The sequence below is a fragment of the Nerophis ophidion genome, linkage group LG04 (genome assembly GCF_033978795.1).
Source record: "Nerophis ophidion isolate RoL-2023_Sa linkage group LG04, RoL_Noph_v1.0, whole genome shotgun sequence".
NCBI lineage: Eukaryota > Metazoa > Chordata > Actinopteri > Syngnathiformes > Syngnathidae > Nerophis > Nerophis ophidion.
Genome location: NC_084614.1, coordinates 57,227,928 through 57,243,208, shown reverse-complemented (window position 1 = coordinate 57,243,208; position 15,281 = coordinate 57,227,928). Strand labels below are relative to the sequence as shown.

The 15,281-nt window shown below is 38.8% G+C and overlaps 1 protein-coding gene across 2 annotated transcripts in view; it reads left to right on the top strand.

The window, feature by feature from the left end:
* Window positions 1-15,281, top strand: part of mtus2a (microtubule associated tumor suppressor candidate 2a) — a 78,999-nt gene that overhangs the window by 52,975 nt on the left and 10,743 nt on the right. For both annotated transcript variants that reach the window (XM_061898575.1, XM_061898574.1), the window contains exons 5-13: window positions 5,418-5,582; window positions 8,107-8,205; window positions 11,941-12,110; window positions 12,180-12,305; window positions 12,806-12,872; window positions 13,641-13,855; window positions 13,941-14,046; window positions 14,113-14,186; window positions 14,262-14,360. In XM_061898575.1, the coding sequence (XP_061754559.1) occupies window positions 5,418-5,582; window positions 8,107-8,205; window positions 11,941-12,110; window positions 12,180-12,305; window positions 12,806-12,872; window positions 13,641-13,855; window positions 13,941-14,046; window positions 14,113-14,186; window positions 14,262-14,360 (1,121 nt within the window). The remainder of the gene's footprint in view (window positions 1-5,417; window positions 5,583-8,106; window positions 8,206-11,940; window positions 12,111-12,179; window positions 12,306-12,805; window positions 12,873-13,640; window positions 13,856-13,940; window positions 14,047-14,112; window positions 14,187-14,261; window positions 14,361-15,281) is intronic.

The window sequence follows — 15,281 nt, the reverse complement described above, 5'->3', positions numbered from 1 at the left end:
TTCAAATCAATGGGGAAATTGTCGTTTTCTCGGTCCGAATAGCACTTTTTGTTGGAGGCTCCCATTAAAAACAATGTGAATATGTGAGGAGCCATCAAACATGTGACGTCATCGTCTGCGACTTCCGGTAGAGGCAGGGCTTTTCTCTTAACACCGAAAGTTTCAAACGTTATCGTGGATGTTCTCTACTAAATCCTTTCAGCAAAAATATGGCAATATCGCGAAATGATCAAGTATGACACATTGAATGGACCTGCTATCCCCGTTTAAATAAGAAAATCTAATTTCAGTAGGCCTTTAAGCTGCTGCAAAATAAATAGCCCCACAATACTGTCCCCGTAGAGGAAACACCAAATACCGCTCAGGCCCCACAAGAGTAACACCATCTCCATCCACGTGTCCCAACATGTTTATCCTCCATCATTCCAATTCACAAACGCTCCAGAACGTTCTAAAAAAAATGCAAAACAGGCGAACAGCTGCTCCACCCCTTCTTACTGGTAACGACACCAACGCATCTCACCAAGCTTGGGCCAGACGGCCCCTAAAATTCCATCAACTGCTCATTTCCTAGAGAAGCAGCTAGTGCGCTAATTGCCAGATAGCTTAAATTCTAGCACTAATGCAAGACACATTAATGTCTTTTCTTGATACAAACAACATTCATTGTGCCTTTGTCATTAAGAAACACGCACTGTAAAGACTTTACAAATTAAGAAAATAAACATATTTAAACACTAAAATAACAAAAGAAATCACTCTAAAAAGCCAGGAGAATATTTAATGTTTCGTCTGCCTATTTTTTATTTTTTTAATTCAAACTTGGTTAAAATATTTCAATGTGTATAGATACAATAGTTTCTAAACAGATTCAATAAAACTGTGATGATAATGATAATCTCAATCATTTTGGTAACAATAACCATGATATAAAAATGTCAAATCGGACCCTATCTCAGCTGCATTCGGGCGGAAGGCATGTACACCCTGGACAAGTCGCCGCCTTATCACAGGTTCTTTCAACTATTTTCCCTAAAATACATAGGATATAAAATGTGTTTTATTTGATTACTCGATTAAACAAACTAACTAATCCATAGATTACTTGATTAATAAAATGATTGAGAGATGCAACTCCACATGAAACCTGGCAACTGTATGTATAAAAGGCAACACAAGTTAAAGCTGCGAGCAGCGTTGAACAGGAACAGAACTCCCAACATATTTCATGAAGACTGGCAGCTTATTTAAAAGTTCAAACAAACGACAAGAAGCTCAGACTAAAAGGCAGAACGAATTACAGGCTCCGATGAATTAAATCTTCCGGTTTAATTACACAAACTGTCTTGTGTGGAGAACAGCGCAGAGTGAAGCCGACGTCTGTCTGAAAAACCCTGCTGTGCCTCATATACAGCCGTGAGCTCATAAAGTCAGTGCTCAGTTCTGTTCTGATATCAGGTCACACATTTCTTACTGTGATCCTCTTCTTACACAACCTCACCCAGCCTTATCCTACAGTCACCACCACTGAAGCAGTCTACAACAGAGCACTGCATTTTTTAATATCTTTGCTATTTTTCATTTGTCTTCATAATACCACAAGCTTGCCACCGGCTGCATCCGAGCTGAATCTCATACATCTTCATAGCTCTTCTTTTTTTTTTAACATGGCTTTGTTTGATTCCTCCCAGCTGGTCTCTTCCTTCTGACTTATTATCCTCCTCGCACGCTTTTATCCATCATTGCTGCCATTGTGCCAAGTGGTGACTTGCTTCATCCATTTGCCTTTACTCTTCACATAATCAATTTGTTTATATAACCCATGATCTCTTTTGTTTGGTTCACATCGCTCCTCAAAAGCTGCTTGTGATGAAATAATGTCTTACTCTCAGCATTCTAAATATGTTTTGCTATTGTTTATGCCTGAAGTGCGCCTCAATCAAAGCAACCACAATCAAAAAGGTAAAATTATTTCTTACTGAAATTTAGTTTTTTGTTGCATTTATCTGGTACTTATGGTATCTGTATTTTTGATTGGACGAGAACATTTTTGTGGATTAAATACCAAATCTACAAAAGACTGTGTTCTTTGTTGGTTTTAATCGGCCAAATTCCTAGGGAAAATACATTTTTGTACGACCCCTGCAAATGGTCCAAATCCCAGAAAAATGACCTGCGTGTTTTAAAGCATATGTTTTGTATGCATACAAGATTTCATGTCAATATGATGCACGGGCGGGTGCTAACATATTAAACAATTTCCCAAGGGGATCAATTGAGTTTGTCTAATTTTAAAAACTCTTATATTATACAGTATATAGAGGTACTAAGCAGGTTATAGCGGGACATTTCAAGAGTGCTCCAGTCCTAATAAACTATATTTTGATAAGTCTCGCATATACAGTATTATACTTGTAATGTCTATCTATCATTGAAATAAATTTAAATCAATTGAATTGGTGCTTGTAACATGCCTTTTAAAAAGAGAAACAACATTTGAGATAATAAATAGTGTATGGAAAACAATTCAAACAAAAGTAATACTAATAACTACTGTAGTTTTTTTTTTTAAAGTAAATAATAATAATGTACAGCGTTTACTGTTGGTGAAGCGGCCATGCTAACAACTTGAGGGTTCCTGGTTTGATCCCCAGCTTCTGCCATCCTCGTCACGTTTATGTCCTTGAGCAAGACACTTTACCCTTGTTCCTGATGAGTCGTGGATAGGGCTTTGCATGGCAGCTCCCGTCATCAGTGTGTAAATGTGTGTATGAATGGGTGAATGTGGAAATAGCGTCAAAGCGCTTTGAGTACCTTGAAGGTAGAAAAGCAAGTATAACCCATTTACCTTGGAAAGTGGATTTCCACTTTCCAAGGTAAATGGTAAATGGGTTATACTTTTACCATTTACATACACACACACACACACACACACACACACACACACACACATATATATATATATATATATATATATATGTATATATATATATATATATATATATATATATATATATATAGTGTATATATGTATATATATATATATATATATATATATATATACATATATATAGTGTATATATGTATATTTATATATATATATATATACACACACACACATATATATATATATACACACACACATACAGGGGATGGGTCAAAAGCAGAGGGTAATTTCACCACACTTAGTGTGTCTGCGTGTGTGTGTGTGCGTGTGTGTGTGTGTGTGACTATCAGTGGTACTTTAACATTAACTTTCTTCAGCAGCTTCTCCATATTTTCATGGTTAAAAGTCTTCAATTTAAATTTCATAATGCTTCGCCAAGTTGGCGACACTCACGGTCATGTTTTTAATAATTTATTTCTTTAATTCAAAGACTATCATCCACTTCTTCTTTTTAGAACTATCCTTCACACTATCTTGCTTTCATACCATGGTTGAAAAAACAAAGTTATGTCGATCTCTAGCTATAAGCCAATTCTAGCAAGTAAATCAGGACATTACGGCATCTCACTGCTATGCCAACAAATGACGGAGATGCTTGTAATTCAAATCATTGCTCGCCACTTAAAGCAAAACAATTAGCCGAGAGATGTCAAAACACTCACTGTAGTTAGTTCATATAACGGCTGTTTAAATTATGAGACAGCAGTTGTTGGAAAAAAAAAACACAAAATGAAAAAACTGACTCAATGTAGATTTACTAACATTGCCAAGGTTGGGAAACTCATTCCTATTGTTTGACCAGCTTGTTGCAAAATTCAAAAATGTACAACACATGTCATTATTTAATACTGATTTTTAGTTTTTCATTACGTTTTACTTTTGATACTGTATCTAAAAATCTGCACTTGAGAGATGAATACATTTATAACCTATCCTATTAGTTGTATCAAGATTTCCTAGAGCAGGGGTCGGCAACCCAAAATGTTGATAGACAAAAAATACAAAATACAAATTTGTCTGGAGCCGCAAAAAATTACAAGCCTTAATTAGGTCATATATTGAAGGCAACGCATGACAGTCAAATAAGTGTCTATTATAGCCTACTATCTAAATGAATACGTGTTACAGGCTGACACAAATGTTAGTTGGCAGAAATGTTAAAATTAAATATTAATTCTTTACATTTTTGCAACATTGGAAAACATTAGTAAAACAGAGGCTTCTCAGAGGGAGAGATAACTCCTGGAAATTACTGGTTTAGAAAGGCCAAAGGTATAGATGTGTGTGTCTTCTAATGGATTTATTACAATCTTTGCAAGCTGTGTAACATTGCTGTGGTCTGGCACAACATAGCACACAAGGCATAATGATGCAATATGTGCAAACAGATAGCCTACATAGCATGTTAGCATCGATTAGTTTGCAGTCATGCACTGACTAAATAGGCCTGCTTAACACTCCACACAAATCAATAACATTTACAAAGCTCACCTTTGTGCATTCACGCACAGTATAAAACATTTGGTGGACAAAATGAGACAATGAAGAAGTGGCATTGTCTTTCTGTGGCAGTGTTGGAAAAAATTATACATGTAAACAAACTGTTGCGTCACAGTCCACACAACTACGGTGAGTTCAAGTACCGCCGAAATTAATACGACAAAAGGCGCTCACCAAATAGTCTCATCAGGGAAGCATAAACACAAAAGTATTAACAGTGGGCTGTCTAACAATTAGGGAGGTTTGTGTCATGTTTGTCCTCCTACAGAAACCATATGAAAACAAACATATTTTTTCCCCCCCAAACATTTTGGAAAAAGTTCCTGGGGGCCACTAGGGCTGCGCCAAAGAGCCACATTCGGCTCCAGTGCAGAGAGTTGCCGACCTCTTTCCTAGAGCCGAACTCCAGTCCCTCTATATACTGGTTGGTGTCTTCTTCAGACCCTTTAAGCAGCAAACTTATTTCCTCCCTCTACTGGTTTCACCCAACGGAATGATTTAGTTTGACGAGTCCTATTACCTACACGATTTAAACAGGCAGGAATAAAGATAGCAAAGGCCTAAATAAATCACAATAACAAATTGGTTGTGTCCAGATGTTTTCCGAATATACTACCGGTAAACAAGCTGCTGTCAGGGTACAAAAGGGCTTCCTGCATCATTATTTCATGATCATCATATCCTGTGTCGGCTACTTGGCACAACCATGTAACAATCTAGGTCAAAAGCAGACGGGTTGCAGTTTCATCATCCTATCAGTGTTGCTTGTTTACCCCAGTGTGTCAAGCACAAGGACAGCGTCACTATCGGTTGGGTATATAGAGATAAAAAGGATATACGGTGTGTTTAAGAGTGTTTATCAATTTGATAGGTTACACAGGCCAGGGTATGTCACAAATGTGTCAGCATTTAGGAAATCTAAACTTCTTCAATCGAATTGAAAATATGATGCAAGCTCATCCATTTCTAGGTCTTAGTGTGAGCGAGGAGCCACCTCTGCACAGAGTGACCGGCGGCCCTCCGTCAACAGACCACCAGAGAAGTGTGCCGTGTCGCAGCAACAGCCTTCAGCCGCCGTCCACCCCAGCGCTGCCACGCCGATACCTGCCCGCCCAGCCAAGAAGCTCTCCTGGAGGTCAGTAGAACTTTTTCCCTCATGTTGTAACTCAGTTCTCTGTTGACCGATCAATGGATGACAACAAATCTTCTTTCACCCTACGCAAGTGAACCGTGCAGCACCCAACCGTGATGGGAAATGCGTACCGAACCGTACCGAAATGAACTGTTATACTGTAACGATATCACTATTTTAAGATGGAAATGCTACCGTGAAAAGAAAATTCCTCACAAGGTATTAAAAAAAACCTTGACTGATCCGTTATAGGGTTTCTTTGTTCTTAAACATCTTCCATATGGACTTGTTTGGTTCTGAAGTCTTGTGTTGCAAGAGATGTTTTCAGGGATTTTGAGTCATGTTGAGCTGCAGATATGTATTTTTAAAAAACCTGATTAATAATGATGATTAAACATTATTTCAGAAAATTTTAACAAGTGGTGCTAATGTTCTACAATTCTATTAACTTGACAAGGCTTAACCCTATTAAATTCTCGCTGTGGCAACTAATTGAATTATTTTGCAGCATAAAAAGTAGTTGACAGCAGAACTACAACTCTTCGCATAATCAAAACCCACTGACAAACCTGCTCAGTGTCTATATCTCAAGGGTGGTCTAAATAAAGAATTGTTCAAGATCAGAAGCATCTTTTACATCACAAAACCAATTAGTTGCTTTTGGAGGCTCTCTCCTCTCTGCTCGACTCCCCGGTAACCTCCTGAAAACTTCTTTATCGGCTTCTCTCCACAGTTTGCCTCCGCATCCCTTCACTATTCTCCATTCAAAGCCTTTTGTAGACTGTTCAAAATTCATCTTTTCCTCAACACCCACCCATCACACCCACTCTGGTTCACTGCCTCTAATGTGACATACAACTGAAGACGTGAGACGGAAGGAGTCATTCCCAGTTTAGGACTGTTGTCTTGTCTGCAAAGTTTGTAATGTCATTGAGAGCAGACGAGTGCTGGCTCATTCTCTAAGTGTGCTGTGCTTGTACTTTGAGCCATAATCCCACAGGACACTGAGCAATTGTAGTCATACAAAACAGAAAAAAGCTGGGGCAATGCAGACGCACTAGCATAGCAAACGAACTCCACTTTCAATTTGTTAAAGGTTAATGTTTTGCTTTATGTTTTCGTCATGGTTTTAACACAGAATAACACCATCTTGGAATTTGTCATGTTATGGCCATGACACTATCAAAATGGGCCTGTAATTCAACTTTATATGTGACATTTTAATCTCTATGGAAGCCAATTTAGTGAGCAAATTAGTTGCGCCTGATGTCACCAAGACAAGAGCTTATTTACAAGTAAAATAAATGTGACAATAAATTGACTTAAGTATATTTACTGTATTATGTGATCAAAAGGGACATGCGGTAGAACATGGATAGATGGATGTTATCAGACAGTTTAACTATTTTTTGTCCATATGATGGAATGTTCTTTCAAGAATTTAGTTGGATTCATTACAGAAACAGTATGAACTAATTTATGGCTTGGACACTTTGACGGGATTTTTGATTAGACATTCTTAACAATCTGTTGTAATTGCACGTTTATTGTGTTAACTAGTGCAGTGATGTCCAATATGCGGCTAGGGGGCTATTTGTGGCTCGCAGCTCATATTTTAAGGATAAAATAAACATGTTTTCGATTGGAAAATAACACAAAAAAAAATAAAAAATACCGTATTTCCTTGAATTGCCGCAGGGCATATAGTATGCGCCTGCCTTGAATTACTGCCGGGTCAAACTCACTTCCCAAAACAATTAGCGCATGCTTATTTAGTATTACCGCCTGGTCAAACTTGTGACGTCATGAGTGACACTTCTCCTGTCATCATTTTCAAAATGGAGGAGGTTTATTTCAATACCGGTAATTTGAAATTGCATAAAGGGAAGAAAATTAAGAGCTATTCATTAGGATTTAAGGTCCAAGCTTACATCACACTCAATTTTTTACTGCATACCTTTGGTAATGGCCAGAGTGAGAAGAGGTTTTAAAATAATTAGTGCATGCTTACTTTTACCGCATGCCTTTGGTAAGCGCAGGAGTGAAACGAGTTTTTAAATTAATTAGCGCACCAGCGGCAATTCAAGTAAATGCGGTAAATTAAATCCCCCCAAAAATGGGATCTGAAAACCAAAATGGCCGATGACCCGTTTGTTTTACGGTATGTGGTCTTTAAGGATTCCCATGCATACTGTCATGATGAAAATCTGCAAATATCTTGCAAAACATGGAAAGGTTTCGAGTTTGCCAAAGCCCTCAAAAAGAATTTAGTGGGTTGCTGTGTTACCTAAAATTATTTACAGTAATACAAAATATTTTAACACCCTTAAATTTTTCTGAATGGGGCTGTGGGCAGAAAACGTTTCGACACCCTTGGTCCAGTTAGTATTGATATATTCTTTTTAGACAAAACCATTGGAATCCTTGGCAATATTCGTTTTGTCTTCCGACCAGTGTCTTTTACTTTTGTTTCAGATCCTTAGACATAGCAAACTAACTGATGAGTGAAATTCTTGTTGTTTAACAGTTGGAAGGAAGGAGTTTCAGCGGAGTTCTGAAGTCACGCGCTCACTTCCGTCCTCCCCGAAAAGGCTGGCAGTGGTTCCTCCCAAACCTCAGTCCCCAGGTTGGTTATCTATCCCCTAACTAGGAAAAAGACTATTACTGATGATAAACAGCTATATCCCACTCTTTGAATAGTCTCAGCCTGTTTACAAACCCGATATGACTTATAAATGAGCAAAACAATAGAAGACAGTGGATCTATTCCTTTATTTTTTATGTTTTTATGATTGTGACAACGCATGCGAAAAGGTCACTGGAAACTTTTAACCATATAAAACACGGCGGACTATTTCCTCAAAAGCACAACGTTTCCTTAATACAAGCTGTAGTTTGAACTCTGTGAACCCAACTCTGCAGCAAGTCTTGCTTGCATTCTTTTTTTTTCAAAAATTGCTTGTGCTTACAATACTCTGCCAGTTTGCTGACACATTTGGTTTGACTTCCTTATTTTCCTTGGTTTACTGGGATTTAAAGATATTGACAGAACATATAAAAGCTGCTTGTGCGGATAGTGTGACGGAACTGTGTGGGAATGTGAACGTGCTACCCTAAGCGGGAATTTATCCAATTGTTCCTTGGTTTATTGTTCCCTACCATCAGCCCGAATAATAAGTAATTCAGTGCACAGTTGTAATTATGTATGTTGTTTTTGTTTGCATACAGAGAGAGCTTGGAACAATGTACAGTAAATAATATAAAAGCAGCATTCATCTAAATGCCCATTCCCCTTTCCAGTTGTTCAGGTATGCTCCTTTCCTCTCTTCATCTTATCACCGTACCTCCCTCAAACTGTTTTTTTTCACTCATTGTCTGGGACCCTGCAACCCAACCCCAGCCTGGCGTTGTCATGGCGACTGCTCCCTATGCTTCAATAGACCTGAATGATAAGGTCGAGGCAGACAAAGTGTGCTGCAGTGTGTGGGATTGTTAATTTTGACTGTGCGTTTTGATTCATTTTTTATTTTATTTAGTGCAAGGTTAAACATAAAGCATAAATACATTATAACTCTGCATTTCTTTGAAGGATAAAAAATGCAATTATGGACTGGTGATTCATTACAAGTTGAATATTTCAATATTACTCTACATACAGTTGGACTAAAAAGGTTGAAGTTCCATGACACGTCTGTGACAATTTGAATTAATACCAGGGGCTCAATCTGCCAGCATAACACACCTGCCGCAATGCGATAGGTCAAATAACATTTACAACCTCCTTTCCTTCTTGTAATTAACTCCACAGGATAGTTGGAACTGCATTTGAAGTACATCATAACTGGTCACCATCCAGTAGTTGTATGGTCAGCGCATGTTTTGGTCATTGAATTTTCTTTTCATTAATGGAAACTGAAAATGTTCATTTTGAAATAAAACAACTGAATGCATTTTTCTTTTATTGTGTCAAAACGTACATTAATAACAAGATCCAAAAAGCGGTCTGAGTTTCATTTCATATTTTATATAAGAAAAATTTAAATCACCAATCAGCCGGTATGCAAAAAACAGGTGTTTTTTTTTAATTCAGACATCGAAACCGTAAATTGCTTTTTAAAGACAAGACTGCGGACTGGCATAAAGGAATAATCTTGCGTCAAAAAGACCAGATGACGATGACATTATGTTTTCATATAAACTACAGCTATCAAAAATAACAAGTTAACTCATGTGATTAATCACAAAATTATTGCATTAATCATGATGATGCATATGTGCAGATTAATCACACACATTATTTTGACCGTACATGCTACTTTACCTTAACCACAGATTTTTACCTAAAAGGGCGACGTGAGTTGTTATACGGTCAGTGATCAGGTCAATTCATGTGTCAATGTAAAGATATATGAGGAGACTCCAACTGGTGGGCTCGCTAGAAAATTTCACTCCAAAATACATCATGACCGAACTTTGGATAAAATGATTTTTAGGTTGTGAGCAAATAAATGATGCACAATCAAGTACAACATTTTTAAAATGCTCCTGTATGACATTCGGACAAGAACAATCTATTTGTGTCCATATATTGGGGTCTTTGTTTAAGTTAATTCAAATTATAAGCTGTTAAAATTGTATCAACTGCAGTTAATCATAATCATTACAATTTAAAAGTGTGATTAATCTGATTTTTATAAAATAATAAATTGACATACAAAACAATATTCAACACCACACTCCGCTGTTTTTGTTTTTAAAAAGCAACTTTCGTTTTTTTTGTGTCGAAATTTAAAAAAAACATCTGTTTTAGGTACGTTTTGTGTTTCTGCTGACTGGTGATTTTCATTTTTCTTATTTGAAATAAAAATCACGGCATGAAAATTTAGTTTTTACTAGATTTGTTGTTTGTTGTAGTAAAAAATTAAAATTAAAAAATAACAACAGTTTTTCAATTTCCATTCATGAAAAGAACATTCAATGACCAAAACATTGGAGTTCTGTATCAAATTCTGCATGCGCTTCAAAATGTTGGCTGAGCTACTCAGCGTTGATACTGTTGTTTACAACAAACTCATCATAGTGTTAATGCTACCTAGCTTGCTGAGCAGTTTAATCCCTAAGATAATACAACATTGGTTCTGATGCTGCTGTTCTGCAAAATATAGTTTTTAAAAAGGTAATTTGATGATTTTTTTCTACATATAGAAAGGGTCTACATTACATGTAATGGTGGTTCAGCGGTCAACATTTTGCATGAATTACGTTTTACAGACTGTTTGAGCCGCTTTCTGACCGCCTTTTCAGAATGGGCCATTTTGTGGGCGGTTTTATTTACTGAATACCTTTGACTGCTTCTTCTCCCTGCCCACTTTGTTGCAGCTTTAGCGCTTTCATAGAGATTCTACTAACAGATGTAAGTGAGAACTATACGCCACTTTGTGTTAGAAATGGCATCAGTGGAGCATGCATGTGCATGTACAACCCAGTCTGCCCCTCAACAAAACGATAGTGGAAAAAAAGGAGCTCGGTGGCTACTAAAGATGCGCGGTTTGCGGTCTCATCCGCGGAGTCCGCAGATAAACCGCGGGTCGGGCGGGTGACATGACGAAAAAATAGATTTTAATTAGATACGGGCGGGCGGCGGTTGAATAATCCGGAAATATTTTATATACATGATTCTGGGATCGGTATCCTTTGCCATTCAAAGAGCCATTTGAGACCCGTGTCACAAAGCGAAGAAGACAATAGGAGACGCTGATGTTCTCTAGAATGACTACTGGCAGTCACCCAGATAATAAGTATTAGGGCGTGCTATGAAGTCATTGACTTTGTCCCCCTCTACAGCATGTACGATCTGCTTGTCGGTCCAGCAACATGTTGTGTGTGGCTTCCGCAGCAACACGCACACGACTGCAAGGCATAGTGGGTGACACAGAGTACACTAATGGTTGTGATATAAACAATTTTAACACTCTTAGTAATATGCGCCAGGCTGTGAAGCCACACCAAACAAGATTGACAAACACATTTCGGGAGAACATCCTCACAGTAACACAACATAAACGCAACACAAAAAATACCCAGAATCCTTTGTATCCATGATACCCCTGACTATTTTATACACCCCGCTTTATAAATATCTCCGCTATGCCACAACAGTTTGATTTCAAATTTTCGAGACTTATACAGATCCCAAATACTGTGCACAAATGAAAGTACCAAAAGGTAAGAAAGATTGGTTTTGCATAATAAGACACCTTAAATGATTCACCATTTAAAACTCCATCTTCCTTTACTCTTTACGATGCACACCAAATCATTATTAAAATTACAAAATTAAGTTTTTTGTTTCACCCAATAGTTCAATCAGGGCAAAGACCAACAGGAGGGCCGACTACTCGGTCAGCAGGCCCCACTGGTTCCCCTAGCCGCGTGCCCCCCTTGAAGCTGCAGCAAGAGAAGGACACATCCCAGCAGGCAGATGAAGCGAGGAAAGCAGAGGAGAGGGAAAAGGAGGAACAACAGGAGGAGGTAAGGAAAACATTCTATAGGAGGGCTCTGAGTTAGTCATTGGTGCTATTCTGGTCTTTGTCACATCAGGTGGCGAGGCTACGAGGACGCTGTGAGGCGCAGGAGAGGCAGTTGAGAGCCCTCAAAGAAGAACTGAGAAAGACCTCTTTGGGTCTAGAAGTCTTCATTGTCACTACTCAACATTATTGCCTGAAGGTGAAAGATTACACTAGGTGTCTTTACTCTGTTGATCATAACTCATTAGGGCTTTACTGTAATGTAGGCCGCAGATGCACTCAAGAGCACATACAGTATTTAACACCATGAGGTGAGATTCACAACATCGTCCCGGAGTGCAAGGATGGTGGCTGCGGGGGAGGTTCTGCGAGAGTTCAGTGTGTCAACTGAGATTTTTATCTGCAGTCGCCTGAGCCTGCGGGAATGATTTAACCCGAGGTGGCCAGACGTCTTTATGGCTGCTGTCTGAGTGCTGCAATCACTTGCCCCACAGCACAGATAAATACGAGTGTAGTTGAAGTGTGGGCTTATTATTAGGGAAGCTTTGGGCGCCCCCTGCTGTCTATGACAAGAGATAAGTTGTATGGCATTTACATTTATAGTCCTGTACTAAAAGATGATGGGATTCCCATTATTGGTGTTCTTTTGCATGTCTGAACCTGCATTATATTAACATGTATTTTTTTTTTCTCCATCAGAATCAAAATGCAGAAGATAGTGAAACTAAATTGTTTTTGGAAATACAAACGATAAAAGAACAACTAGGTGAGTATGCGTTTTTTTTATTCTCTTCTCATATTCGAGTTGAGGGTGTGCTTTTGCAAATAAGTGTCTATTTTTGTAAATTTTTAGAAATAAACATTGTAAATATCCAGAGGGAAAAAAACATGCACAAAGAATACATCTTCTGATCATTGCTCAACCAGCAATCTTGCAAGATTTCCTGACCTCAAACTTAGTGTCATGCATGACAGTTTGAATTATTATGTCCGTCTTTCCAGAGGTCAGATTGAGAATTATACAGTATGACTCCTCACAGGGGGCTTCACGGTGGCAGAGGGGTTAGTGCGTCTGCCTCACAATACGAAGTTCCTGCAGTCCTGGGTTCAAATCCAGGCTCGGGATCTTTCTGTGTGGAGTTTGCATGTTCTCCCCGTGAATGCGTGGGTTCTCTCCGGGTACTCCGGCTTCCTCCCACTTCCAAAGACATGCACCTGGGGATAAGTTGATTGGCAACACTAAATTGGCCCTAGTGTGTGAATGTGAGTGTGAATGTTGTCTGTCTATCTGTGTTGGCCCCGCGATGAGGTAGCGACTTGTCCAGGGTGTACCGTGCCTTCCGCCCGATTGTAGCTGAGATAGGCGCCAGCGCCCCCCGCGACCCCGAAAGGGAATAAGCGGTAGAAAATGGATGGATGGATGGATGGATGGACGGACTCCTCACAGGGCCATTCAAATTTAGAAGACAATTCCACTGGATGAAGTACTCTTGATGAAAAGCTGAAATTGTTTTGATTTTTTTATTATACACAGTGTCCAACTCCAAACACTGGGAGAGACTCAAGGTGGAAAAGTCTGAGGTGGAAGCGGCATTCGAGCAAGAGATGCAAGAGCTGCAGAAGAAGCAGGACACTGAGATGGCCACCTTGGAGGAGAGCCTCCAGAAGTGTCACTCGGTGGAGACAGAAAACCTGAAGGCTGAGCATCAGTCGGAAATGGAGGAGCTGAGGACCCAGCAGCAAGAGCAGGTCATATACTAAATGATATGAATGGTGGGTCTTAAAAGGTTTTATTTATTCAATTAGTCATAAGAATATCTTGTTTGTGTGTTAGGTGGAGGAGATGACAGCCCACCACCAGGCAGCTATTCAGGAGCTCAGAGACATGCATAATATAACCATGGCAACGCTGCATGAGGAGCACGCCCGAACCATGAGAGGTACTTTTGGAATTGACACAAAAACTGTATTTAATACAAATAACCTTTTGACAAATTTGTGCGTAGACTTAAGGAAAGCTCACGAACAACAGAAGATTCTCCTTGAGGAGGATTTTGAGAAACTAAGGCTATCTCTACAGGTATGAGCCGGCAATGGAACAATGCTTGTGGAGACCTATACACACAATACACCTGTGTTTCTTTGTGTCACCCAGGACCAAGTGGACACACTCACATTTCAAAACCACAGTTTGCGGGACAAAGCCAAGCGCTTTGAAGACGCTTTGAGGAAGAGTACGGACGAACAGATAGTTGTGAGTTTTTTTATATCGTCAAGAAAACACACAAGGAGTGGCAGTATAACATTTCACACCTTCAAATCTTTCTCAACAAGCACCACTAATTATTTTTTTGCTTTGCATGTACCACCGTTTGCCATCACGGTTTAGGTTTGACGAATACTGGGTTAATTAATTTATACAAAGGAACGTCGATTTATGAACTGGTTCTTGAACAGGATTTGTAATTAGGAAAGTTTGTATATTAAAGAAAAGTTATCCATAAGTACAATGCAAACATGAATAATGGGTCCCAGCCTTGACAAAATTCCATATTTTGGTAATAGCTTTCACACTTTATATACAATATAAAGTAGGGCTGGACGATTAATCGACATTAAATCGACATCAAGGTTTTAATTAGTAGCATAAATAACCTCAAGAGGCGAAAGGTTTTGTTTCTCCGCTATCACCACCATTTAAGTGAAGAGACATGTTCGCCAATCAGAATTATTCCGTCTTTCGTCCTCTGTCTCATGGCCAATCAAAAATGTTTAAGGAAACAGCAAGGTTGTGTGCACTGCAGTGGAGGCAGCTAGTAGGCTAATAAACACCACTTGCTCCTGGTAAAAAGTTTTAATGGTGTCTGGGGCCGATAGTCAAAAGGTCAATCAACAGAACAATAAATCAAAATTAAGGGATGGGTTGATTGGCAACACTAAATTGGCGCTAGTGCAGTGGTTCTTAACCTTGTTGGAGGTACCGAACCCCACCAGTTTCATATGCGCATTCACCAAACCCTTCTTTAGTGAAAAATAAAATGTTTTTATTTCAAATTCAAGAAAAACTTATGTTTATTTATCGGTGCACAAAATGAACCGTGCATGAACATCCCCTTTCAACAGAACAAAACCAACACAGTGCATGATTTCACAACAAATTACACACCTTACACAC